The 27,820-nt window shown below is 48.1% G+C and overlaps 1 protein-coding gene across 1 annotated transcript; it reads right to left on the minus strand.

Annotated features, from left to right (window-relative positions):
• Positions 1–870: 870 nt before the first annotated feature.
• lgi3 (leucine-rich repeat LGI family, member 3) lies at positions 871–27,632 on the minus strand. The gene is made up of 8 exons (XM_052041187.1): positions 27,229–27,632; positions 15,100–15,171; positions 11,471–11,542; positions 11,201–11,272; positions 7,793–7,864; positions 6,470–6,639; positions 5,013–5,177; positions 871–3,830 (listed from the first exon to the last, which is right to left on the minus strand). The coding sequence occupies exons 1-8, from the start codon at positions 27,555–27,557 to the stop codon at positions 3,013–3,015; spliced, it is 1,770 nt and encodes a 589-aa protein (XP_051897147.1). The 5' UTR covers positions 27,558–27,632; the 3' UTR covers positions 871–3,012.
• Positions 27,633–27,820: the final 188 nt, after the last annotated feature.

Consider the following 27,820-nt stretch of genomic DNA (forward strand, 5'->3'; position numbering starts at 1 on the left):
TTACAGCGCCAGCGACCCGGGTTCAAATCCGGCCACTGTCTGTAAGGAGTTTGTACGGTCTCCCCATGTCTGCGTGGGTTTCCTCTGGGTGCTCCGGTTTCCTCCCACATTCCAAAGACGTACGGGTTAGGAAGCTGTGGGCATGCTATGTTGGCGCCAGAAGCGTGGTGACACTTGCGGGCTGCCACCAGAACACTCTATGCAAAAAGATGCATTTCACTGTGTGTTTCGATGTACATGTGACTAATAGAGATCTTATCTAAACATCAATGTTTTATAAAGTTGGACCATAAGCTCCTTGCTCTTATATTCCACACCCAGAATAATGAAGGCCAGCATCCCATAAGCCTTCTTTACCTCCCTATCCACCTGCACTGCCACCTTCAGTGATATTTGGACTTGTACACCGAGGTCCCTCTGTTCCTCACTACTCCCAAGGGGACTACCGTTCATTGTGTGTGTCCCACCCTCGTCTGACCTCCCAAAGTGCATCATTTTGCAGTTAGCAGGATTAAATGCCACCTGCTATTGGTCTGCACAACTCACCAATTGATCAATATCTTTCTGTAGCCTGGGACTGACCTCCTCACTCCTGAAAGATAATAGAACCATATTCCGCAGGAACTTTCTAAAGGGGATTGGACACTGAGTTAGGGAGAGAAAAGTTGCACAACTAATTTGGATAGGTCTGTCAGAGAGTTAGCATTGCACATGGACTGAGTGCCCTCCTTTTGTATTGTGTCATCCCGTTCGCCTTCAGACAGACCAACAGCTACCCAGAGTCACCAACACTGCAGGTCACTGTGCCTTCCCTATAAGGGCAGGTAGGTCAGTCAAAGGTTGAAATAAAATAACTGCAGATTGCGTCAGTATTTTACTGTAGTTTTATTCAGAGTACCATGAATTTAGGACTGTTACACTGACCAAAACAATTCTTTCTCTACTTTAAAATACACAGTTTTTAACATTCTTAGTTTATTCTGCCTTTGTTAAGCATGATATTTGAAAAGATGGCAGGGTATTCAGGACTCACATTAAGCTGTGTAAAGAAAAATCTCTCATTTTCTGACCAGATAAGCCCATTCAAAGAATGTTGAAATACTAAGGAAGCATAATTGAAAGTCTAAAACAAGGTTACGTACCCAGTTATCGATCAACGGAATGCAAAGTGATGCTTGAAACAACATACAACAGCAAATCAGTATCTGTGGAGCAACGCATTAAATGGGTGGTTTGTTAGAGCTAAAGCATCAGAATAGATTTTTAAAAGGTGTATTTATATATATTAGAAGAGAAATTATTTCAGAAAGGAGGTCTGAGTGGATTATCTCTGCCACAAAAACAATTTGGCACAAATGATGGTTGGTTCAAGGAAAATGGAAAGATCGATTATATCGACCAGCATTTATATGTCATCTTTGACATCCTCAGGATGTTCCCAAGGATTTCACAGCCATTCAGTTTATCCTGAAGTAGTGTTTGGCTGGAAGTGAAGCAATTCATGAATTACATAGAGTAGTGGGAGAAATGATGCGGATTTGTGTGAAGTGTCGATAGAGAAGTACATACTGGCAGATGAGCAGGGACAGCTTCTCCTCTCCCTTCAACTGTGCCAACGTGATCCGTGATGTACAGCAAAGGGCAAACAAAGCCATCATTTAACGTCTCATCAAAATCAATATTACAGCGCTCTCTCGGGGCTCAAGGGCAGCTTAATTATTTACTCAGGTAGCTGGAGTGAGGATTGGAGCTACGACGGGAATAGTGTGAGTGGTGTATAACCTGGGCTCAGGTTTTACGTTGGATGATAAGATGACAAAGTAGAGAGTTTGCTGTTTCCAAGCACAGCAGTGGTTCTGGGACCTGTTAGAACTGCCTCACTCTTGCCAAATTCTCAGTGTTGAATCTGCCTCTTCCTCCCATCCCTCCGTGTTTCCCTGGGCCTGTCAGTTCATGTCTCTGAATATTTCTCTGGTGTTTCTCAGTAACCTCCACCCCCAGCCCCGCATTCGAAAGCTGCAGCAGAACCTCCCCGTATCCTCCAGTTCTGATAACGGACCTGACTGCTCCCTTCCCAGATGGACCAACTAATCTCAATGCCAACGATTTTTTGTTTTGATTGTAAGCTGTTGGCCATGCGGTGTGAAGGCATTTCAGGTTGGTAATGCTGCCAAGAGTTCCTGAACCAGAGGCTCGGCTGCCCTCACTGCCCCTCCAGCCCACTCACACTTCAATACATCTCTGACTGAACCTACAAACCCCCCTGTCCTATCCCCACACCTCATAATTCACATGTTTCCATGTGTTCACCTACCTCAACCCTCGGTCCCTCAATGCATCGAGTGCCCAAGTGTTCACGACCTCCGGAGTCGACAATTCCAAAGATTACCAGCCTGCTTCAGATCCAACAAAGGCTGCTGATAAATGATGCCCGTCAACCCTTTCCAAACCCCCCACCATGGCTCCCCCCCCCCCCCCACACCAGCCTAGGTTCCACCTCCACAGCTGCACTTTGCAGACCTGATCAATAAACAATAACTGCGGGAGAGGATCCAGGACATGTGAGTGCTAACATTATGTTACAAGTCGGTCAGGATCACATCCTGAGAGACCTGATGCTCCAAAGCTCTTCCAAGTGAACAGTAACAAAGAGACACACAACAACCACTGAAGCTGGAAGTAAATCCTGGGGGCAGTGGGGCACAGTGTTTGATGGGGAATGGTTGGGTGAATACTTATTTTATAAGGCTCTGCGGTGGGGATTGGGTCATTGGTTATGTGCCAAGAATTTCCTTTGCTTTATTGAAAACTTGAATAATCGTGATAACTATGATTCCTCAGGTTTAGTGAGATAAAGGACAGGCTTCTATTTAAAGTCAAATCTTTCATGCCAGTTTACTTTGAGAGGTTGATGACCATCCTGCTCAGAAACATGATTGACAGGTGCGAACTAGTGGCCAGTGATCCTAAAGTGATGAGGTGGCTATTGCTTGGAAGCAGACCTGTCGTGTGTCAGGCGCTGGTGTCCACCACCATGTGCCTGTAGATTATTGTGCTCCCTTTAAAGCTGGAAGCCAGCACAAGGTGCATGTCGTCGGTGGTGACTAGCCGGAAGGCGCGGGGAGCTCGCACATTCCACTCATGGACCTTGACAAACCTCAGCTTTTCCGTGTCCCACAGGTAAACGTGAGAGAAGGAGAAGTCACATCCCAGCACCAGGTACAGCCAGTGTCTCACCTGGAACGGCTGCACGATCATGGTGCCCCTCGACGGCAGCGCCTGGATCTCCGTGAAGCGCTGGTTCTCCCATCTCATCACCTTGGAGTCACCGATGAAGCGAGACAGGCAGAGGTACACCACCTTCTTGATCTTGAAGTGCCTAACGGCGTGAACATCCAACATGTTGGGAATCTCAGTGTGGTAGCTGAACTGCCGGAGGGCTTTGTTCCACTGGTAGACGACCGGGGTCTGGGTGCTACTGCACAGTATGAGCTTGTGCTTGTGGTCCGTCTCCAAATACTCCACGTCTGTGTCTCGGTGCCACATGTGCAAGGAGTGATGTGAGTAGAAGCCATTTTTGTTCCACTTGTAGACGGTGGTGGTTCCGGCTTTCGAACTGTCTGCAATGACAAAGTACCAGTCGCCATCGATGCTGAAAGTCTCAATGTCATTGGGCTTGCGGATCTTGGTGGTGTCAATGTCCTGGATTTTGATGAATTTTCCGCCGTAGTTGTCCCATTGGTAGATGTGGGAACCTTGGAACAGCTGAGCTACTATAACGTAGAGCTTCTCCCCAATCACCAGAGGCTTACAGTACACAGCAGCACGGGCTCAGAAAATAGAAAGCAGGTTACGTTTAATGTTCGTAATAACAAAGATATCAAAGGTCTCCCCACCCCAACCTCTCAGTAAACACATATTTCTTTCTTCCTCTTAACGAGTCCTACCCTGGTCCCCAGCCCATGTTATCGTTGCTCCAGTCTCGGTCTGGATAGGCTGAGTGAACGTAGAAGGTATCAAGAATGAGGGCTGAGCTGACTGGAACATTTCAGATCATGAGGGAGGTGACAGGGGAGACGTGGAGAAGTTTCCACCAGTGGGACAATCGTGAGCGAGGGGACACCGTTACAAGTAAAAGGGGTGTCATTAAAAACTGAACTTCTCACCGAGGGTGGTGAATCTCTGGATCTCACCATCCTGCTGGATCACCGGGGGCATTTAAGGCACATACATTTTGGAACGATTGGGGAATTGAAGGTAAATTGTGCTGGTCTCAACAGAAGAGGAGTTGAGACCAGCACAGATCGGCCATGGTCATACTGAATGGTGGGGCGGGCTGAAAGGGCCTGGTGACTGACTCCCGCTCCACTTCTTGTGCTCTTGTGTCCACTAGCTAGAGATCTGAAAGAGATGATTAGGAATAGGTTCATCTGCTCTTTCTTACCCAGATGTTAGGAAGCCCAGTGCTCTACAGGTTGTCCTGAGACTGGCTAACTCAGCAGTGACCAGCCAGCCAGTATATTTCCCATGGGGCTCGGTGTAGTGAGCTGGGGTTAGACTAACCCTGACCTCCACACGCCAGACCTTCACATTTACATACAGCCTGTCACATAAAGCATAATGTACTAAAGCACTGCCAAGGCCCAATCATAAAGACAAACTTCAACCATTAGATGTTAGAGATAATTAAAGGAATGGCCATGAGACTGTAAGGAGATTCTTAAAGGAGGAGAGTGAGGTGGAGATGGAAGGGTTTTTGGACGGAATTTGGAGCACAGCCAAAACTTCTAGTGAAACAGGGTCAGAGTGCCATCAAAACCCACAAGCCAGAGGACTGTAAGTTGGGTGGGGTTCGGGGGCTCGATGGAGTTCGGGGGGAAACCTTCCCAACAACAGTTCCTTCAAAGTCGGGAATTCCATCTGCTGAGGTACGTCAGCCTGAGGATATAAAACATCTGACCATAATCAAACCTACTTTAACATGTCCACTCATTCACAATCCTTCAGCTTACCGGAGATGTTTTCAGATTTCCTGAAGACCAGTTCAACGTGGTCCCACATGAGGAAAGTACAGTTGCCATTATTGGCCTGGGCGAATGTTACATAAAGATCATCGGCATAGAGAAAAGATTCCGCTGAGATAGACTGGAATGGTAGGGTTTGATATGTTGTGAATTCTGCAAGGACAGATCGTTAAAGTTATCCAAATGTATATTTGTAACTGGGATATGTATTAGTAAACCATAATAGTACGATACTGAGCTCAACACTATTTACCTGGCTGATGTACATACAGATAGTTGGACAGATGAACGATAGCACTTTCAGTCCTGGCATGTTGCCTCCTAACCTCTTATAAAGCTTTTACAGTAATCATTCAAATAATCAGGGTCACATGCCTCTGGTTCGACACAGAATAAAATTAGCACCATATATTCCCATTAAACAATCTTAAGACAGGACGTAACCAATTAGGAGAGTAAAGTTCCTTCTGCGTTGTCTTTTAAACAAACTTGCAATGTGATGCTGTCTTCTAATCTCCCATGAAACATTCAGTACCTCCCACTGAATTCACTGGCATGAGACTGTTATGAGACTGTTATACAGATTAGTTGTTGAGACTTTTTGCATTAATTCCCACAAATATTACACTGATCCATACCAAAGAGAAAAACAATTCAGAAAACAGTGCTGAGGGTCAAGAGGGTTGAGAGCTTCAAGTTCCTAGGAGTGAACATCTCCAACAGCCTGTCCTGGTCCAACCACGTAGACGCCATGGCCAAGAAAGCTCACCAGTGCCTCTACTTCCTCAGGAGGCTAAAGAAATTTGGCAGGTCCCCTTTGACCCTCACCAATTTTTATTGATGCACCACAGAAAGCATCCTGTCTGGATGCATCACGGCTTGGTATGGCAACTGCTCTGTGCATGACTGCAGAAACCGCAGAGAGTTGTGGACACAGCCCAGCACATCACGGAAACCAGCCTCCCCTTCATGGACTCTGTCTATACTTCTCACTGCTTCAGTAAAGCAGCCAGCATAATCAAAGACCCCACCCACCCTGGACATTCTCTCTTCTCCCACCTCCCATCGGGCAGAAGATACAAAAGCCTGAAAGCACGTACCACCAGGCTCAAGGACAACTTCTATCCCGCTTTATAAGACTATTGAATGGTCCCCTAATATGATAAGATGGACTTTTGACCTGACAATCTACCTCGTAATGACCTTGCACCTTATTGTCTACCTGCACCGCACTTTCTCTGTAGCTGTGACACTTTATTCTTCATTCTGTTATTGTTTCCCTTGTACTACCTCAATGCAGTGTTGTAATGAATTGATCTGTGCGAACGGTATGCAAGACAAGTTTTTCACTGTACATTAATAAACCAATTTACCAATTTACCAAAAAGTTTACCAAAAACAACTTATCAATGTTTCGGTTGAGTTTTACGTATTTGGCTACAAACCTGTGGTGATGCAGTCAAAGTCACGGAGAGGCAGATTGTGTATTGTGTGCCCCTGATATTTGATTGGACTGACGCAATAGGTCAAAGGGACTGTGGCATTAGTTGTCTGCAGCCACTTTATCAGCCACTTCATTTTACAGTCACAATGGAACGCATTTCCCCGCAGATCTCTGCAAAGGATCAAGAAGTTTCAGTCCATTTGCACAAAACAGTTTAATTTACTACAAGCTCCTTGGTCTGAAAATATTTTTGGTGTGCTATATAAATACAAATTGTAACACAGTTCTAAAGGTTCAGTTGTGAGGTTTACAGTGGAGGACAGTTCCAGATTGTGCTCCTGGTGTTGGATGCACAGGCCGGTGTCTAGGCATTCAACCTTGTCCAGAATTCCCACTCTTGAATGACGGAGCAATCCCAGGAAGATGTGCGAGATTCTGGACAGAGGGACTGGAATTCCACAGACAGGAACTTCCTGACAAGGTTCACACTTACCCCTTGAGTGAGCCACAAGGATGAAATTGCCTCCCAATCAGGACAGGCAGGTAGTAAATGATTAAAAGAAACAGCCCATTAGAATAATAGGGGAGATTTATGTCTAATGCTTGGATGCTGATCTGTCAAGAGCTGAAATCTGGCTGATTTTGATCTCATTGGTCTACAATACCTTGCATATATTTACCACCCATTCCAACTTCCACACTTGAGATATCCTTATTGCATCACCCGCTGGGAAATGCCGTTCAGGCTATCATTGGTCATTAGTTGCCGAGGATTCGATCAGTTCCTCTAGCAACACCACTGTCCTACTCTGCTCTCCCCCTGCTGGTCCACCCTTCAGAGACACGGTACATTGTCAGCTTTCCTGCACGAGGAACCAGTGTAAGTCAGCACACCCTAACTGGTTCCCTCTGTTAACCTGATAATGCAGTATAGAAATTCATGGATTTGTAACTTGCTTGATTGTTTCATGGAACAGAGGAAATTCTCAGAATTATTCATAAAATTGTACGTAGGCTTTTCTTTCATGTTTATACCTTCCTGGGCATTTTACTGTGTACTGATTACATGAACACAGATTCTTCAATAAACTTTCAGGAGCTCTGACAAGTTACCATTTTAACTTACAATATTAAAAGAAAATCAAACACTTCCTCAAGGGGATTACTGCTTATTCTCAATCTTCCAAAGTTCTCTGCTGAGGTGAAACCTTGATTTGCACTATAGGCATCTAAACACGGAAACCTTGCTTCACATGATTTCACCCCAGCTTTGGTTTATGAAGTACGGATGTGGTCTTCAAATGATGAGTACAAGTTTGCTCACAAATGTGTCAAAACCTGAAGGTTGCTGAAGATGTCTCTGGGAAGTGTCTGAAGATTGTTGTTTCCCAATGATCTGGAGGAGAAAAAAATAACAAAATCAAATAATTGATTATTGCACTGGCAAAAGGATGAGACAGAACAGTTAATGCACTCTGTTTCCCGCCTTTTAAGATAAGCTAAGATCGTTGTTAGTCACATGTACATCGAAACACACAGTGAAATGCATTTTTTGCGTAGAGTGTTCTGGGGGGCAGCCCGCAAGTGTCGCCACACTTCCGGCACCAACATAGCACGCCCACAACTTCCTAACCCGTACGTCTTTGGAATGTGGGAGGAAACCAGAGCACCCGGAGGAAACCCACGCAGACACGGGGAGAATGTACAAACTCCTTACAGACAGCGGCCGGAATTGAACCTGGGTCGCTGGCGCTGTAAAGCGTTACGCTAACCGCTACACTACCGTGCCTGTCTGTCTGTCTAAATGCCTCTTAAACATTGCTATCGTATCTGCTTCCACCACCAACCCTGGCACCTACCACTCTCTGTGTAGAAAACTTGCTTCACACACCTCCTTTAAACTTTGCCCCTCTCTCCTTAAAGCCCTGCCCTTCAGTATTTGACATTTCCGCCTTAGCAAAAAGACTCATTGTCTACCCTATCTATGCCTTACATAATTTTATAAACTTCTATCAGGTCTCCCCTCAGCCTCCGCTGCTCCAGAGAAAACAATCCAAGTTTAGAACATGGAACAGTACAGCACAATACAGGCCCTTCGGCCCACAATGTTGTGCCGAACTTTAAACCTTGCCTAAGATTATCTAACCCCTTCCTCCCACATATCCCTCTATTTTAAATTCCTCCATATGCTTATCTAGTAATCTCTTGACTTTGACCAATGTACCTGCCTCCACCACCACCCCAGGCAGAGCATTCCCTGCCCCAACCACTCTCTGGGTAAAAAACCTTCCTCCGATATCTCCTTTGAATAGAGTTTGCCCAACCTCTCTCTATAGCTCATGCCCTCTAATCCAGGCAGCGTCCCGGTGAACCTCTTCTGCACCCTCTTGAAAGCCTGCACATCCTTCTTATAGTATGGCAACCAGAACTGCACACAATACTTCAAAAGTGGCCTGACTAGGTTTTACACAGCTGCAACGTGACTTGCCAACTTTTACGCTCGGCGCCCTAACCGATGAAAGCGTGCATGCCGTACGCCTTCTTCACCACCCTGTCCTCTTGTGTTACCACTTTCAGAGAGCGATGGACTTATGCCTCAAGATCCCTCTGTACATCAATGCTCCTGCCACTTACTGTACACTTTCCTCTTACATTTGACCTCACAAAATGCAACACCTCACATTTGTCCAATTTAACTCCATTCGCCGTTTCTCTGCCCACATTTCCAACTGATCTATATCCTGTTGTATCATTTTACAACCTTTCTCACTATCCACAACTCTACCAATTTTTGGGTCATCAGACCACCCATACTTTCATCCAAATCACCTATATACAGGATATATTACAAACAACAGAGGTCCCAGCACTGATCCTTGCAGAACACCACAGTCTGTAGACTAGTATCCAGAAGCCTAGTTTTACACCCACCGTGGCAGCAGGAATGTATATTCAAGCAACTCTAGAAATATGGAATGAAAGGTCAGCACTAATCATAAGAAGTGATAAATAACATTCACAACACAAGGGTTGCAGGCAGTGACCATCTCCAACGTGGGAACTGAACCACCTACCCTTGACATTCAATGGCATTGCCATCACTGAATTTCTCGCCATCGGCTTCCTGAGGGTCACCAGTGATTGGAAACTAACAGGTCAGTTCCTGCAGCAAGTGACTCACCTCCTGAAATCCCAAAACCTTTCCATCATCTACAAAGCACAAGCCAGGTGCAGGATGGAACACTCCACACTTGCATCGTGAGTGCAGTTCCAACAAGGAACTCAACGCCATCTAAGGTAAAGCAACTGCTTAATTGGCATCAATACTTAATTGGCCCTAATGTTGCCCATCCACCAACCATCCATTCCCATACCACCAGTGGCGTCAGCATGGACCACCTACAGCTACACTGCAGGTACTCAGCCAGGCGGTTCTGACAGCACCCACCGACCCACAACCCACACCCTCCCCCACCCACACCCTCCCCCACCCACACCCCACACCCCCTCCCACCCACACCCCACACCCTCCCCCACCCACACCCTCCCCCACCCACACCCACACCCCACACCCCCTCCCACCCACACCCCACACCCTCCCCCACCCACACCCCACACCCCCTCCCACCCACACCCCACACCCTCCCCCACCCACACCCCACACCCCACACCCTCCCCCACCCACACCCCCTCCCACCCACACCCCACACCCCACACCCTCCCCCACCCACACCCCACACCCCCTCCCACCCACACCCCACACCCTCCCCCACCCACACACCACACCCCACACCCTCCCCCACCCACACCCCACACCCTCCCACCCACACCCCACACCCCCTCCCACCCACACCCCACACCCTCCCCCACCCACACCCCACACCCCACCCCCTCCCCCACCCACACCCCACACCCCCTCCCACCCACACCCCACACCCTCTCCCACCCACACCCCACACCCTCCCCCACCCACACCCCACACCCCACACCCCTCCCACCCACACCCCACACCCTCCCCCACCCACACCCCCCCCCACCCACACCCCACACCCTCTCCCACCCACACCCCACACCCTCTCCCACCAGGAAGGACAGAATCAAAGTCAATGTTGAGTCATTGACCTGTGCACAAGTGCATGTGTGCACAGCTGCAATAAAAAACTTACAGTAGCAGCATTGCAGGCACATAGGTACAGACACAGAGCATAAATTATACATAAATTATACAACACAGTGAAGAGCGAGAGAACAAAGGACTGTGCAGAAGAAGATAAAAGTAAAGACACAATCGAAGACAAGTCCACGGCAGTGCAGGAGGTGGTCTGCAGTGTCCCGTTACAGAGGTGGGGTTAGGGGAGTGCAGGTCAGTTCAAGAACCCGACGGTTGCAGGAAAGTAGCCGTCCCCGGACTTGCTTCTGTCCCTCCTGCCTGACATCCAGGGTCTCTGGTTTTGCATGTCTTCCCTTTCCCAGCAGTGTAACTGAACCGTGATCTCTCTGCACTGCCCATCGCTCCAATTCTCAGTGTTTGGTCCAGACCTCTCCCCAGTTCAGTTACCCTAACCTTTAACACCCTGAAGGTGGACAACATGCTTCACCTGTGAGACTGTGCCCAGCACCCTGCACAGCAGTGGATGGAGGGGTCCGTGTCCACTTATAAACACTCTGTCCTGGATCATTCCAATCGCTGTCAGTTTTAACTAAGTTAAATCATGAATCATGAAAGACTTACAGATGGTTCAATGACTTGAGGCCCCGGAATGTGTACTTGGACAGTGACTGGAGATTGTTGTTCTCTATGAATCTGTGAACACACAAAAAAATAGACTTCAGCTCAGATATTCAGAATCAGGGTCAGAATCAGGTTTATTATCATTGACATATGTTGTGAAATTTGTTGTTTTGCGGCAGCCGTACAGTGCAAGACTTAAAGACATAAAATTACTATAAGTTATTATCTCTGAAGCCAATAAACTCATGGAGAAATGTTGTTCCGACTTACAGGTACTGCAGGTGGGATAAACCATTGAAGGCATCATCTCCAATCAAGGTGAAGGTGTTTGAGTTCAGCAAGCTGTGAGGGACAGAGAACAGAGAACCACATCCAATTATGATGCAGTCGTTATATCCGAAAAATAGCCGAGGAGAAGACAGGGCTGCTCAATATTCCGGCATCCAAGGTGTTCAGGGAACATACAAATGGAGAAAAGGAGCTGGGATGGCAGGCCTAATGGTGAAGATATTATAGTGTTGGAGGGAGATGATGTCCTTGAGAGGTCAGGTATAGAACGCGTGAGATCAGAACTGAGCAGGAGCTGTTACACTACTGGAAGTACTATTTAGGTTACCAGATAGTAGGATAGATGGAGGAGCAAATCTGCAGAGAAGCTGCCGTGTATTGGCGATATTGGGGGTTTCTAATGTTCCAATACTCATTGCAGCAGTGTTAGAGCAAAGGGCAGGGAAGAGACGGAGATTCTGAAATTCAAGAGAAACTCCTTAATCAGAATGTTTTAACAGAGTAAAGAAGATATTGCTGGATCTGATTCTGGGGAAGGAGGGAGGTGAACGGTGCCAGGAGTCAGTGAGAGAACAGGGAGAGGGCCGTGGTCACTGATAATCGGGGGGGGAGCAGGGCAAGGAGATATCCAGAGTAGAACTTCGAAAGCAGAGGAGGGTTAACTTGGAACATGCGGAAGGAAGGGGAGCTGGTCAGGATAACGTGGAATTAAGTATTGATAGGTCCATTTTTATCAGAAGAGAGCAGATGCTTCAGCCAGAGGCTTGGTACGTCCGCATTAGGGGAAGGTCAGGGAGACGAAGCTGGGGCTCCCTGGATGATGAAGGAGATGGAGTTGATGGGGAAGGAGGGAAGGAACGGTATGACGCATGTCCGGTGAATAATTCCGACGGGAACCGGCTGAATGTGGTCAGAGGAAAGGGAATCAACATAAAAGGAACTCCAAAGGCCTCCTCTGTAGTAAAGGGGAGGGGTGGGCCGATCACGGAAGGGAAGGTGATTCACACATTGAGGGAGGTTCTGACCGAGTTCTCCTGCTGTAGGAGCAGGGTCAGCACAGATAACAGACGGGCTGAAAGGTCACACTAGGAAGGCAGGGAGCTCTGCTTAAAGAAACCAAGTCCTGAGGCCGAGGTGGGGCGTATTGCAAGTTACTGAGGGAGGTGAGGGTAGAGCTAACTGCAGAGGGTGCCAGAGAACTGGAAAATGACAAACTTGACACCTTTGATGTAAAAGGGGATTGGGACATGCCTGGCAACAGCAAGTCACCCAGACAACCTGGGGTCAGTGACCTTCCCTGGGGTCAGTGTTTCCCTGGGGTCAGTGACCTTCCCTTGGGGTCAGTGGTTCCCTGGGGTCAGTTAATGCAAGCCTGACAAGTGAGGCAGAGGAACTCAGGGTGTGGGTCGGTACGTGGGGCTGGGACGTTATTACAGAAATGGTTGGGGGGTTGGGGCAGGACTGGCAGCTCAGTGCTCTGGGGTACAGATGCTGCAGTGTGATGGTGGGTGGGGGGAACTGCATTTCTGATTAGGGAGAACATCCCCGCAGTACTTAGAGAGGATGTTCCTGGGTGACCATCCAGTGACGCTACATGGGTGGAATTTAGGAATAAGAAGCGGGTGATCACTTTGATGGGATTGTACTATAGACCCCACAATAGTCAGATTAGAGGAGCAAACATGTAGGGAGATCGCAGATAGCTGTAGGAATAACAGGGTTGTATTAGCTGGTGATTTCAACTTCCCTAACATTGACCGGGACAGCTACGGTGCAAAGGGCTTGGATGGGGCAGAAGTTGTTAAGTGTGCCCTGGGAAGTTTTCTCACGCAATAGTTGGCCCTGCTGGAGAAGGGGCTACACTGGACCACATGACGTGGGGCAAGTGACTGAAGGGTCAGTGGGGGAGCATTTGGCACCAGTGACCATAATTCTATTAGTTTTAAAATAGTTGTGGAAAAAGATAGAACTGGTCCACAAGGTAAAGTCCCAAATTGGGGCAAGGCTAATTCTGACAGTGTTAGACAGGAACTTGCAGAGGTTGATTGGGAGAGGCCGTTAGCAGGTAAAGGGACGTCTGGCGTATACAAGTGAGGTAAGAAGAGTTCAGGGCCAGCAAGTTCCTGTAGAGTGAAAGGGCGAGGCTGGCAGGAGTAGAAGACCCTGGTTGATGAGGGATATTGAGGTTTTGGTCAGGGACAAAGGAGGCGTGGGTCAGGTACAGGCAGCTGGGATCAAGCGAATCCTTGGAGGACTATCGGGATTGCAGGAGTGCAACAAGAAGGAAATCAAGAGGGCAAGAAGAGGACATGGGAGATCCTTGGCAGATCAGGTGAAGGAGGATCCTAAGAGAATCTATAATTATATTAAGAGCAAAAGGGTAACTAGGGAGAGAATAGGTCCCCACAAGGATCAGTGTGGTCATCTGTGTGTGGAGCCACAGGAGGTGGGTGAGGTCTTAAATGAACATCCTTGTCTGTGTTCACCGTGGAGAAGGTGATAGAAGCTGGGGAATTCAGGGCAGAGAACGGCCATGTCCTGAAACATCACCTTATTGTGAAAGAGGGAATGTTGGCAGACTTGAGGCACATAAATATGGATAAATCTCTGGGACCTGACCAAGTGTATCCTTGTGGGAAGCGAGGGAAGAAATGGCTTGAGCCCTGGCAGAGATTTTTGTGTCTCTGTTAGCAAAGGACGAGGAATCAGAAGACTGAGGATGGCTAATATTGTGCCTTTATTTAAGAAGGGCTGTGAGGACGAGCCAGGGAACTACAGGCCGGTGAGTCTGACATCAGTGGTGGGAAAGTCACTGGAGGGGATTCTGAGAGACAGGGATTACCTGCATTTGGAAAGGCAAGGACTGATTTTGGGGACAGTCAGCAGCGCTTTGTGTGAGGGAAATCATCTCTTACAAATTTGATTGAGATTTTTAGGAGGTGACCAAGAGGATTGACGAGGGCAGGGCGGTGGCAAGGTCCCGCGTGGCAGGCTGGTCCGGATGGTGAGATCACATGGGATCCAAGGCGAGCGAGCCAATTGGATACAGAAGTGGCTTGGTGGTAGGAGGCATAGGGTGGCAGTGGAGGGTTGCTTTTCAGATTGGAGGCCTGTGAGCGGTGGTGTGCTGCAGGGGTCGGTGCTGGGTGCACCGTTGGTTGTCGTCTACGTTCACGGTTTGGATGAGGATGTTATTGCCATGATCAGTGAGCTTATGTTGGCTTTCAAACAAGGGGTTGGAGCCCCTGGGGGAACCTTTGATGTAAAGTTGGAAGGCGATAGACAGAGATATAATAACGAGTCTGTTTTCTTTATGTGGAGACCGGCGGTGAGTTGTGGCCACTGAACAGGAGGATCCAACCGATGGCACTGCAGCGTCGTGCAGCCCCACACCGAAGCCAAGCGTTCCAGCTCAGTGTCTGATTGGAAGTCTGGTGCGTTGGGAAGAGCTGGTCATTGGTTTGACAGATGGCTCCATATCCGAAATCAGAAAAGCCAGATCTGTTAAGGAGGTGTGTACACATGAAGGGAAAGATCTAAAATCTCGGACGTGATCTACAAAAGCAGAGATTTGGCCCTGGGCACGATACCAGGACTTCCCAGGTACTTACAGGAATTGTAACGTCGGGATGTGGGCAAAGGCACGTTCAGGAATTTGTCTGAATTTTGCATTCACAAATGTCCTGGAAGAAAAAAACATTGATATTTGTCAAAAAATAGTAGCCCAATATCAAGTAGTAATGAAGATAATGTTTCTATATACAATGTATGTTTCATTTGCAGTAACCATTAATTTTGAGTTATCTACTTTGGCTAAAATCTCACTGTCAACGTGAAATAGGTTGTGAAAAGGGCAGCCATGTGGATGGATGTCCCACAACAACCACAGGGAGCTCTCTGGTGCAGCACCGTTACATACACAATACACGGTCCCGACAATGCCCACCGAGCCTGTGCAGCACAGATCAGATGCCGTTCCACACAGCCCTCCCAGTGTGACTGCGGGAGGGTTGAACACGAGTTCAACAGACAATGTCTAACCACCTCCTTCACCGATGTCTGTGCAGTCATTTCTTGCACAGATTGTTCTGCCGCTGCCTGACATTTCAATCATTGCCAAAACACAAGACAAAATACATATGTTTTAAATGTATAAGATGCAGTTTACAGTACTATAGGTTTGTTTGTGTACAAAAAGCAAGAAGGATTTCATCAGACAAAATGTAAAGCCAACTGGGCTTCCTGACATGAATACAAAGCAGAATAAACCAAGGCCCAAACATTGGAGGTCACCTCACAGTGAGAGAGATCATCTGTCTTGCTGCAAGGAGATTTGTGGTGAACAGTTAGTTGCAATGTCGAGCTGGATGAGGCTACTGGATGACTGGATGTTAAAGGAAAGGTTTCTGGTACTAGATGTTTGACTTTCTGCTGATACGATCCAGTCCGTGGTTTACTGCATGCCCACCCCCTGCAGTTGGGTCTGTCCCAACGATTCCAACCCGGACAGGGTCCCAGACTCTCTCAGTGGCCCTGTGTGTGTGTGTGTGCTGAATGCACAACCAACAATCAGATGTTTACTTCAGTTTGCACAGACGCACAAACTGAAAACATGAAGGAAAGATACAATAAGTAAACACTCTCCGCAGCCAATCACTGAAAGATTGTTGGACTAAAGTACTTTGGTTGGAACCCCTAACATAACTTGTAGTTTTGTCCTTGCATTGTAAGCAGGATGAATAATGCATAGGTTTCAGATGGTTCATGGTGCATTGTCTAAGGAGGAAACATGAGTGGTGTTGACATATTGCTAGAGAATGTATTGAACTGATGAAATGATGAATTCTGCAGAGACTCCCTGTCTCTATGTACAAAGATAAGATAAGATTTCTTTATTAGTCACGTGTACATTGAAACACACAGTGAAATACATCTTTTGCGTAGAGTGTTCTGGGGGCAGCCCGCAAGTGTTGCCACGCTTCCGGCGCCAACATAGCATGCCCACAACTTCCTAATCCATATGTCTTTGGAATGTGGGAGGAAACCGGAGCACCCAGAGGAAACCCGCGCAGACACGGGGAGAACGTACAAACTCCTTACAGACAGCGGCCGGAATTGAACCCGGGTCACTGGCGCCGTAATAGTGTTACGCTAACCACTACACTACCGTGCCTGCCACAAGATGTCATAATGCCACAGGAGAAAGATGACATGAATTTGCTGCATGAATATAGTGTAGATTTTTTTTAAAAATGGGGGTCAAGTTGAGCAGAGTACATTGCCCCTTGACCACCCCCCGCTGCAGGAATGTTACCACTCCGCTCTTCCTCCATCCTCCAGATCCGGGCTTCCCTGAGCGAGCCAGCTCATCCACAACAACTGCTCATCTCTGTACTCGGAGATGCCACTGCATCCACAGAGTTACACCACGGCGACACAATTGTGTCCCTCCTTCTTCAGCTTGGAGTGGAGGAGCATTCAGGATGGAGCTGGAATTGGTAATCGGTTTATTATTGTCACATGTACCAAGATACTGTGAAAAACTTTTGCTTGCGTGCCAGACGGACAAATCATTCCATACGTAAGTACATCAAGCTAGTAAAAAGAATAACAGGATGCAGAATCTAGTGTTATAGTTACAGACAAAGTGCAGTGCAGGTAGACAAATAAAGTGCATGGGCCATGACGAGGTAGATTGGGAGATCGAGAGTTCATCTTTCAGCTTCTGAAAGGTCCATTCAAGAGTCTGATAACAGTGGGATAGAAGCTGTCCTTGAGTCTGGTGATTTGTGCTTTCGAGCGTTCGTATCTTCTGCCTGACAGGAGGGGGGAGAAGAGAGAATGTCCGGGGTGGGAAGGGTCCTTGATTATGTTGGCTGCTTTCCCGAGGCAGTGGGAAGTGTAGACAGTTACTGGGGGGGAGGCTGGTTTTGTGATGGACTGGGCTGTGTTCACAACTCTCTGCCATTTCTTGTGGCCTTGGGCAGAGCAGCTGCCATACCAAGCTGTGATGCATCCAGATAGGATGCTTTCTGTGGTGCATCTGTAAAAACTTGTGAGGGTCATCAGGACCTGCCGAATTTCCTTAGCCTTGTGAGGAAGTAGGGCACTAGTGAGCTTTCTTTGCCATAGTGTCCACATCGTTGTACCAGGACACTTGGTGATATTTACACCCAGGAACCTGAAGCTCTCAACCATCTCCACCTCAGCCCCATTCATACAGACAGGACTGACAACCTGTGTCCACGTGTCAGGAACCCAGCACAAATGGTGGCAGGAGCACACCACACACACACTTCCCCTCCCCTCAACTCCAGCCCCATTTCTGAAAGTGTCTGTGGTTCTCACATTGACCTCAGAACCTCGACCGGAGAACTGGAGTGACAGTAAATCATCCTCGATCCCGAGGGAGTCCTAAGAAGCAGGAAAGTGAAGTCCAGGAACATACGATGTGTTACTTACCCACCGACACTGTGCTTCATGTGCCACTCTCAGGGACACACAGTACTGTGCAGGAGAACATTAAAACCAGCAATTCAGTGTACACACGGGTATACAGGCATTATACTTTATAACATATGTGTGTTCTAAAACATAAGTTTTATACCCAGTAATATGCAGTATGTGAGACCCAAAAAGACATGTGTTTTATTAAATACACTCAGAAGTGTTTAATCCATTCACAATGTGTTATCTCTCAATCTCAATAAATACTCAGTGGGGGAGAGCTCTGGGGATGGGTCTGAAATGTACAGTAAACTCATCCACATAGCTGCCAATGAAATCTCGTATTTACTGCCCAAATACAGAATTGTTTCATGCAAATGAACATACAAACCAGGGGCAGGAGGCAGCTGCCCTGTCCCTCGAGCTTGTCCCACCAGTTACTGAGATCACAGCTGGTGTGATTGTCAACTCAACTCCACAGCCCTGACCTCCCCTCCTGACCCTTCACCCTCTGGCTTATTGAGAGTCTGTCTGCCTCTTTTTACCAATATTCAAGGTCTCTGCTTTCATTGTCCTTTGAGAAAGGAGAGTTCCAAAGAGTCAGGACCCTCTGAGTGAAAAAGTTTGACCTCATCTCCATTTTAAATAGCAAGCCCTGATGTGCAAACAGCAACCTCTAGATTCCCCTCCTAGAGACAAAGTCCTCTCCACATTCACCAAGTTAGGACCCTCCACATTGTGCACGCTTCAGTCAGGTCCCTTCTCAACTCCAGCAGATAAAAGCCCAGCCTGTCCAACCTCTCCTCACAAGGCAACCCGCACATTCCAGGAGCTAATCTGATCAATCTCCGAGCTTCTTCCGACACATCAGCATCTTTCCCTAAGTAAGGGGATCAAAACTTTTCTCGGTATCCTGGTTGTCTCACCAAGGTCCTTGTTAAATGAAGCAATAACCTCCCTTCAGCTACTTTCCTTCAACCATTCGGTTCTTGAACCAACCGGCACAACCCTAGTCACTGGAGTTCAGCGACTCGATGACCACTTTGATCACTTTGCACTAAAGTGGACTTTGTTTTTTTTCTTCTAATTGTGTTCTTTCTTGTAAAAATTATGTATAATTTATATGTAATTTATGTTTTTCTTGTGAACGTTGTGTACCTGTTGCTCTGCGCCTGTGATGCTGCTGCAAGTAAGTTTTTCATTGCACCTGTGTGTACACGTACTGGTGCATCTGACAATAAACTCGACTTTGACTTGACTTCGACTTCCCTACTTTTGGATTCAATTCTAGCATCTAATACCATTCCTTTAGCTTCCCTAAATACTTCCAGTACCTACAGACTAGCGTTTGGGAACCATGTACTTGGTTACCCAGATCCCCTGCAGCTCAGAGCTCTGCAGTCTCTCACTAATTAGATAATATTTTTCAGTGCAGTACAACGCCAAGGGTCCTGTTCATTGGAATACATGGCAGAGGAGATAAATGACATTTTAACAATTTGTCTCCAATTTCACAACATCGGTCGTGAGTGTACTGTGAGCTGGTAGGTTTTCTATCTTCTCTCTGAGTGACAGCACCTGTAAACCGACCACTGTCCCATTGGGCAGGTACCCAAGGCTACTGCCGTTCTTGCCTATAAAGTGCAGCAAAAAGATGGGCTCCCTGGGCCCAACGTTGTTCATCTTCCAGTTCCATCCACAGTCTCCCCAGCTCTGCACCACGGCCTTGCACCAGCCTATCTGAACTGTTGGAATAACTCACAAGGACAAGGAAAGGGCTGCTGAGCACTGATCCAAGGCAGTCCCCAAGGGCTGGTGTTTAACGCAACATGTCAAAGATTGATTTGGAACTTAGAGTAGTGCAGCACCGGACAGGCCATTCGGCCCACAATGTTGTGCCGACCTTGATGCCGATTTATACTAAATGTCCTCCTCCTGTGTCCCTCCATTCCCTTCATATTCATGCATCTGTCTAAAAGCCTCTTAAACTCCACCAACACACACAAAATGCTGGAGGAACTCAGCAGGTCGGACAGCATCCACGGAGGGAAATAAACAGTCGACGTTTCGGGCCGAGACCCTTCGTCAGGACTGGAAAGGAAGAGGGCAGAAGCCAGAATAAGGTCGGAGGAGGGGAGGAGCACAAGCAGGCAGGGGACAGGTGAGTCCAGGTGAGGGAGGAAGGTAGGTGGGTGGGGGAGGGAGGAGATGTAACAAGCTGAGTGGTCGGTAGAAGAGGCAAAGGGTTGAAGAAGAAGGAGTCCAGTACGAGAGGGCAGTGGACCGTGGAATAAAGGGAAGGAGGTGGGCAGGTCACGAGGGCTGGGAGGGGAAAGAGAAGGGGTGGAGGTGGCCACTGGAATGAGGGAAGCAAAGGGGGGGGGGGAACCTCCACCAAGCTGCCTGATTCCATGACTACCCCCGGTAACCCGCTCCAGGGACCTACCACTCTCTGCGTGAAAAACCTGCCCCTCACGTCGCCTTTAAACTTCCTCCCTCTAACCTTAAAAGCACGTCCTCTGGTGTTTGACATTTCTACCCTGGGGAACAGATTCTGACTGTCCTCCCTATCTATGCCTCTCATGATTTTAAAAACCTCTATCAGGTCTCCCCTCAGTCTCCGATGCTCCAGGGAGAACAACCCAAGTTTTCCCAACCTTTCCTTATAGCTCATACCCTCTAATCCAGGCAGCATCCTGGTAAACCTCTTCCGCACCTTTTCCGCATTCTCCACATCCTTCCTACAAGGGGCGACCAGAACCGCACACAATATTCCAAGTGCAGTCTGACTATATAGCTTTGTATAGCATGACTTCCTTATTCTTATACTCAACTCCCCTACCAATGAAGGCAAGCATTCCATACACCTTCTTTATCGCCTTATCCACTTGTGTAGACACTTTCAGTGAACTATGGACCTGGACCTCAATGTACCTCAATGTTATTAAGGGGTATACCATTAACTGTACACTTTCTCCTTTCATTTGACCTCCCAAAGTGTAACACCTCACACTTGCCCGGATTAAGCTCCATCTGCCACTTCTCTGCCTATATCTATATCCCGCTGTGTTCTTTGATAGTCCTTTACACTGTCCACAGCTCTACCAATCTTGGTGTCATCTGCAAACTTGCTGATCCACCCATCTACATTTTCATCCAAATCATTGATAATTATCACAAACAGCAAAGGTCCCAGCACCAATCCCTGCGGAACACCACTGGTCACAGACCTCCAGCCAGAATAACACCGTTCCACCCCTACTCTCTGCCTTCTATGGGCAAGCCAGTTGTTACGGATTAGGTTACTATTTGGTGAATGTCCCTTTAAGACATAGTACAGTAGTGTGTGTGTGTGTGCGCGTGTGTGTGCGTGTGCGTGTGTGTGTGCGTGTGTGTGTGTGTGTGGCGTTATTACGACAACAACAGCAGATAACAACGTGTTGATGTTTAGGTTCAGTCAGAAGGAGAGAGAGAAGAGAGACACTGCCTGCTGGTCTCTGTATCAATGGATGAAAAACAATAACTGTGTCTCTCGCTACAATCCACGTATGGATTTTTGGAATAATCCAGTGGAGTCCACTTTATCGTTAACCTGTAGAAGGAAACAGGTATTTGTGTGGACGGCCACATCTCGGATGCCTTTCGGGGTGGCAGATACTTTGGAACAAAGGAATGGAGATCATCAGTGACTGAGGTGACGTATGAGTTCCATTGTGGAACATTTGGATTTCCTAATGTCTCTATTCTCTCTCTACATTTCCTCTTCAGTCAACGGTGGTTTTGCAAAAGCCTTTGCTCACGTTTCACCTTATGGCTTGCTGAACTGAACTTTGAGAACTATTCCTGGACTTGGAGTTTGGGAGTTTGTCACACACACACACTTTGGTTTTAGTTTTTGGGGTTAATGTTTAAGATCTACCATTTTTACTTCTAACATTCTAACATTTTTACTTTTATTTTTTCTTATTATCATAAGTAGTTATTAATAAATAGTTTCTAACACTGATACATGACTCGGTGTGTTTCTTTTGTTGCTGGTACATAAAACAGTTCTAAATCCAAACTTGCAATTCACCCTGGATCCTGTGCATCTTTAACCATAGAACCATAGAACAATACAGCACAATACAGGCCCTTCGGCCCACCATGTTGTGCCGACCTTCAAACCACTCCTAAGACTATTTAACCCCTTCGTCCCACATATCCCTCTAACTTAAATTCCTCCATATGCTTATCTAACAATCTCTTGAACTTGCCCAACGTATCAGCCTCCACCACCACCCCAGGCAGCGCATTCCATGCACCAACCACACTCTGGGTGGAAAAACCTCCCTCTGATGTCTCCCTTGAACTTCCCACCCAGTACCTTAAAGCCATGTCCTCTTGTTTTGAGCATTGGCACCCTGGGAAAGAGGCGCTGGCTGTCCACCCTATCTATTCCTTTCAATATCTTGTATACCTCTATCATGTCTCCCCTCATCCTCCTCCTCTCCAATGAGTAAAGCCCTAGCTCCCTTAGTCTGTCCTCATAATCCATACTCTCTAAAGCAGGTAACATCCTGGTAAATCTCCTCTGCACCCTTTCCAATGCTTCCACATCCTTCCTATAATGAGGCGACCAGAACTGGACACACTACTCCAAGTGTGGTCTAACCAGTTTTGTAAAGCTGCATCATTACTTCATGGCTCTTAAACTCGATCCCACGATTTATGAAAGCTAACATCCCATAAGCTTTCGTAACTACCCTATCCACCTGTGAGGCAACTTTCAGTGATCTGTGGATATGAACCCCCAAGTCCCTCTGCTCCTCTACACTACCCAGAATCCTGCCATTAACCTTGTACTCTGCCTTGGAGTTTGTCCTTCCAAAGTGTACCACCTCACACTCTCCGGATTGAACACCATCTGCCATTTGTCAGCCCAGCTCTGCATCCTATCAATATCCCTCTGTAAGCTCCGACAGCCCTCCACACTATCCACAACACCACCGATCTTTGTGTCATCTGCAAACTTGCTAACCCACCCTTCTACCCCCTCATCTAAGTCGTGAATAAATATCACAAGAAGTAGGAAGTCCCAGGACTGATCACTGTGGGACACCACTAGTCACAGCCCTCCAATCTGAATGCACTCCCTCCACCACAACCCTCTGCTTTCTACAGGCAAGCCAATTCTGAATCCACACGGCCAAGCCTCCCTGGATCCCTTGGCCTCTGACCTTCTGAAGAAGCCTACCATGCGGAACCTTGTCAAATGCCTTACTAAAATCCATGTAGACCACATCCACTGCACTACCCTCATCAATCTTCCTCAAAGAACCCTATCAGGCTAGTGAGGCAAGATCTTCCCTTCACAAATCCATGCTGGCTGTCCCTAATCAGTCCATGATTCTCTAACTGATCATAGATCCTATCTCGTAGAATCCTTTCTAGCAGCTTGCCCACCACAGACGTAAGGCTCACTGGTCTGTAGTTCCCTGGACTATCCCTACTACCTTTTTTGAATAAGGGGACAACATTCGCCACCCTCCAATCCTCCGGTACCATTCCCGTGGACAATGAGGACTCAAAGATCCTAGCCAACGGTTCAGCAACCTCCTCCCTCGCCTCGCGAAGCAGCCTGGGGAATATTCCATCAGACCCCGGGGACTTATCTGTCCTAATATTTTCTAACAGCTCCAACACATCCTCTCTCTTGATATCTACATACTCTAGAACATTACCCTCACCTACACTGTCCTCAGCGTCATCAAGGCCCCTCTCCTTGGTGAATACTGAAGAGAAGTATTCATTGAGAACCTCGCCCACTTCCACAGCTTCCAGGCACATCCTCCCAACTTTGTCTTCAATCGGACCTACCTTTACCCTAGCCATCCTTCTGCTCTTCACGTACGAGTAAAAAGCCTTGGGATTCTCCTTAACCCTACACTCCAAAGCCTTTTCATGTCCCCTTCGTGCTCTCCTCAGCCCCTTCTTAAGTTCCCTCCTTACTACTCTATATTCCTAACGAGCCCTGTCTGATCCTTGCTGCTTACACCTTATGTATGCTGCCCTCTTCTTCCTAACTAGTTGTTCCACCTCTCTCGTCACCCACAGTTCCTTCACCCTGCCATTCCTTCTCTGCCTCACCGGGACAAATTTATCCCTAACATCCTGCAAGAGATTCCTGAACATCGACCACATCTCTATAGTACATTTCTCTTCAAAAACGTCACCCCAATTTACACACTCAAGTTCTCGCCTTATAGCCTCATAATTCGCCTTTCCCCAATCAAATATCTTCCTGTCCTCTTTGCCCCTATTCCTGTCGATGACAATTCTAAAGGTTATGGAGCAGTGGTCGCTATCCCCCAAATGCTCACCCTCTTAACCCTCCTAATCAACCTACCATGAGGGACCTTATCAAATGCCTTACTAAAGTCGATGTAGATAACGTCCACTGCCCTACCCTCATCAGGCACCTTGGCATCTCCTCAAAAAACTTAATCAAGTTTATAAGGCCTGACCTGCCCCGCACAGAGCCACGCTGACGTCCCTGAGCAGGCCGTTCCTTTCCAAATGTGCATAAATCCTGACGTGAGGCTCACTGGCCTATAATTACCTGGATTATCCCTATTTCCTTTCTTGAACAAAGGCGCAACATTTGCTACTTTCCAGTCCTCTGGACCTTGCCTGTTGCCAGTGAGAACACAAAGATCCTTCTCAAAGCTCCTGCAATCTCCTCACTTGCTACTTTCAATATTCTGGGATAGATGCCGTCAGGCACTGGGGATTTATCCACCTGAATGCGTTTCAGAAGACCCAGCACTACCTCCTCTTAACATGTCCCAGCACATTAGCAGGCCCCACTCTGCCTTCACTGTCCTCCAAATCCTTCTCCTCAGTAAATACTGACACAAAGTACTCATTTAGTACCTCAGCCACTTGCTGATTCCAAGCACAAATTCCCTCCGACTGTGGGGGAGCGTCGGAGCCAATGGCATCGACAACAAGGTAAGAATGAGGTCATTGATAAAACTGCCAGGGTCACTGACCTGGTCATGTGATCACCGCCTCGGGGGGGGTCAGTGGTCTGGTCATGTGATCTCTGCTTCATGGGGGTCAGTGACCACGACAACGTACTGCCCACAGTTGTACATCAGCTGTCCGATGTGGGAGTGGAATGATGTCTGACTAAAGCCCCCACACCGCACATCAGTGGGGATACCTGGAAACCCCTACAACCTCCTCATTCTGCTGCCTGCTGTCTAGAGAAAGGGAACAACATGTCCACAGCCCGATGTGGAGAGACGTCACTGATGCCTCAGGAGGGGACGTCACCAATACCTGTGGAGGGACGTCACCGATACCTCAGGAGGGGACGTCACTGATACCTGTGGAGGGGACATCACTGATACCTCAGGAGGGACGTCACTGATATCTCAGGAGAGACGTTACTGGTACCTGTGGAGGGGACATCACTGATACCTCAGGCGGGGACGTCACTGATACCTGTGGAGGGGACATCACTGATACCTCAGGAGGGACGTCACTGATACCTCAGGAGGGACGTCACTGATACCTGTGGAGGGGACATCACTGATACCTCAGGAGGGACGTCACTGATACCTGTGGAGGGGACATCATTGATACCTCAGGAGGGACGTCACCGATACCTGTGGAGGGATGTCACTGATGCCTCAGGAGGGGACGTCACCAATACCTGTGGAGGGACGTCACCGATACCTCAGGAGGGACCTCACTGATACCTCAGCAGGGATGTCACTGATACCTGTGGAGGGACATCACTGATGCCTCAGGCGGGGACGTCACCAATACCTGTGGAGGGACGTCACCGATACCTCAGGAGGGACCTCACTGATACCTCAGGAGGGACGTCACTGATACCTGTGGAGGGGACATCACTGATACCTCAGGAGGGACGTCACTGATATCTCAGGAGAGACGTTACTGGTACCTGTGGAGGGGACATCACTGATACCTCAGGCGGGGACGTCACTGATACCTGTGGAGGGGACATCACTGATACCTCAGGAGGGACGTCACCGATACCTCAGGAGGGACATCACTGATACCTCAGGCGGGGACGTCACTGATACTTGTGGAGGGATGTCACTGATACCTCAGGAGGGACGTCACCGATACCTGTGGAGGGACATCACCGATACCTCAGGAGGGACGTCACTCATACCTGTGGAGGGACATCACTGATACCTGTGGAGGGACGTCACTGATCCCTGTGGAGGGACATCACTGATACTTGTGGAGGGACGTCAGTGATACCTCAGGAGGGATGTCACTGATATCTCAGGAGGGACGTGACTGATCCTGTGGAGGAACATCAGTGAGATCTTCAGACAGTTACTGGGAGGACACTGCTGGATGTTGCACAAAAGTCCGGGTCCTGCCTGCGGGGACTGTCGACAGGATGGTGCCTGACCGTGGTGATCTCAGCCATGCACGTTGCAGGAACAGGTAAAGAAATGGCTGGTGCTGCAAATGGAGTCATGTGGAGAGTCGGCATGGAAACAGTCCCTTGGCCCGCTGAGCCCGAGCTGACCAGCGACCACCATTGACACTCACCCAACGTTCATCTCTTGTTTTATTCTCCCTACAGTCTGATCAACTCGTTCCAGATTTACTGCTGGGGACAACGTCCAGCAGTCCGTCCATGTCGCAGCCCGCTCGTCTTTGGGGTGTGCAAGGAAACCGTGTGCCCGAGGATACCTGTGCAGTCAACAGGAGAACGTGCAGACTCCCCACAGCACTGGAGGTCAGCATCAAACCCCGGTCTCTGGGGCTGTGAGGCAGCAGCTCCACCAGCTGCCCTCCATTGTAAATCTGAAATAAATATCGAAACACTCGGCAGTCCAGGCAGTGTCTGTGGAGGTGGAACCAGGGTTAACATTTCAGGTCAAAGACCCTTCATCGGAAACTTTTTGACGAAGGGTCTTCCACACGAGAGTTCCCCGTTTGCCTTCCGCTCACTGCACAGTCCCTGCCCTGAGCTGAGATTTGCCACCGTGCTGCAGAAGTGTTGGTTTGTGAGAATGTTACTGGAGCCTTTCAAGAGGAAACATGCAAAGTCTGGCCATAGAAGTTTTGAATCAGTTATGTTTCGTGCACGTTTGTCGAGCGATTCAAACAGTGCACAAGAGAAATGCCGAGGATGTTGAGATATAGGGACTCTGATGCACGGCTGCTCTGTGTCAGAGTGGGAAGCAGACGGCTGCCAACAGATGATGCCATTTTACTCTCCCTGTTCTAACTTACGAGCGACAGGTTTTACTTACAAGGAGATGAGATCCCCAGCGAAGTTTTGAGGGATGGATTTGGAGGCCACACAGAATGCACTGTCCCTTGTGCAGGAACAGGTCGCTGGACATTTGGAGTCTTTGGGCCACTTTGCCTCCACTGAGAAACACAGCAAGAGGATCCACGGCAGAACCATGGCTGCAGGGACTGATTGCTCAGAGCTGCCGTTCTCGGCCCCGTTCGTGTCGAACAGCTGGTGTCTCGCTGCAAATCTCTCCAAGCCTTTAATACGGATTATTCTTGTTTTCTGGTGGGCAGGTCTGACCAGGAGGGAGGGGCGCTTCACTGTCTGCGACCCACTTAACATTCAGGCATGGCCTCTGTCATTCCAGCTGTTGGGTGCCCTTGCATATTAATGCCTTGCTAACAATGCCCCGTGTTGAGAGTTTAGCACTACGTCTCTCCAGTCAGTGTGAAGCTCTGAGATCTGCCAGTGACAGGGCGTGGAGAACGAGATGAGGAGGGTTTTCTGCTGATGTCAGACACTCAGTGGATCAATTGTTAAATAAGTGAAGTCATGGGCAGGGCTGAAGCCCACATATCGATGGCATTCAAACTATTACACAAACT

This window comes from Pristis pectinata, chromosome 29, assembly GCF_009764475.1.
Source record: "Pristis pectinata isolate sPriPec2 chromosome 29, sPriPec2.1.pri, whole genome shotgun sequence".
In the NCBI taxonomy this organism is placed as follows: Eukaryota; Metazoa; Chordata; class Chondrichthyes; order Rhinopristiformes; family Pristidae; genus Pristis; species Pristis pectinata.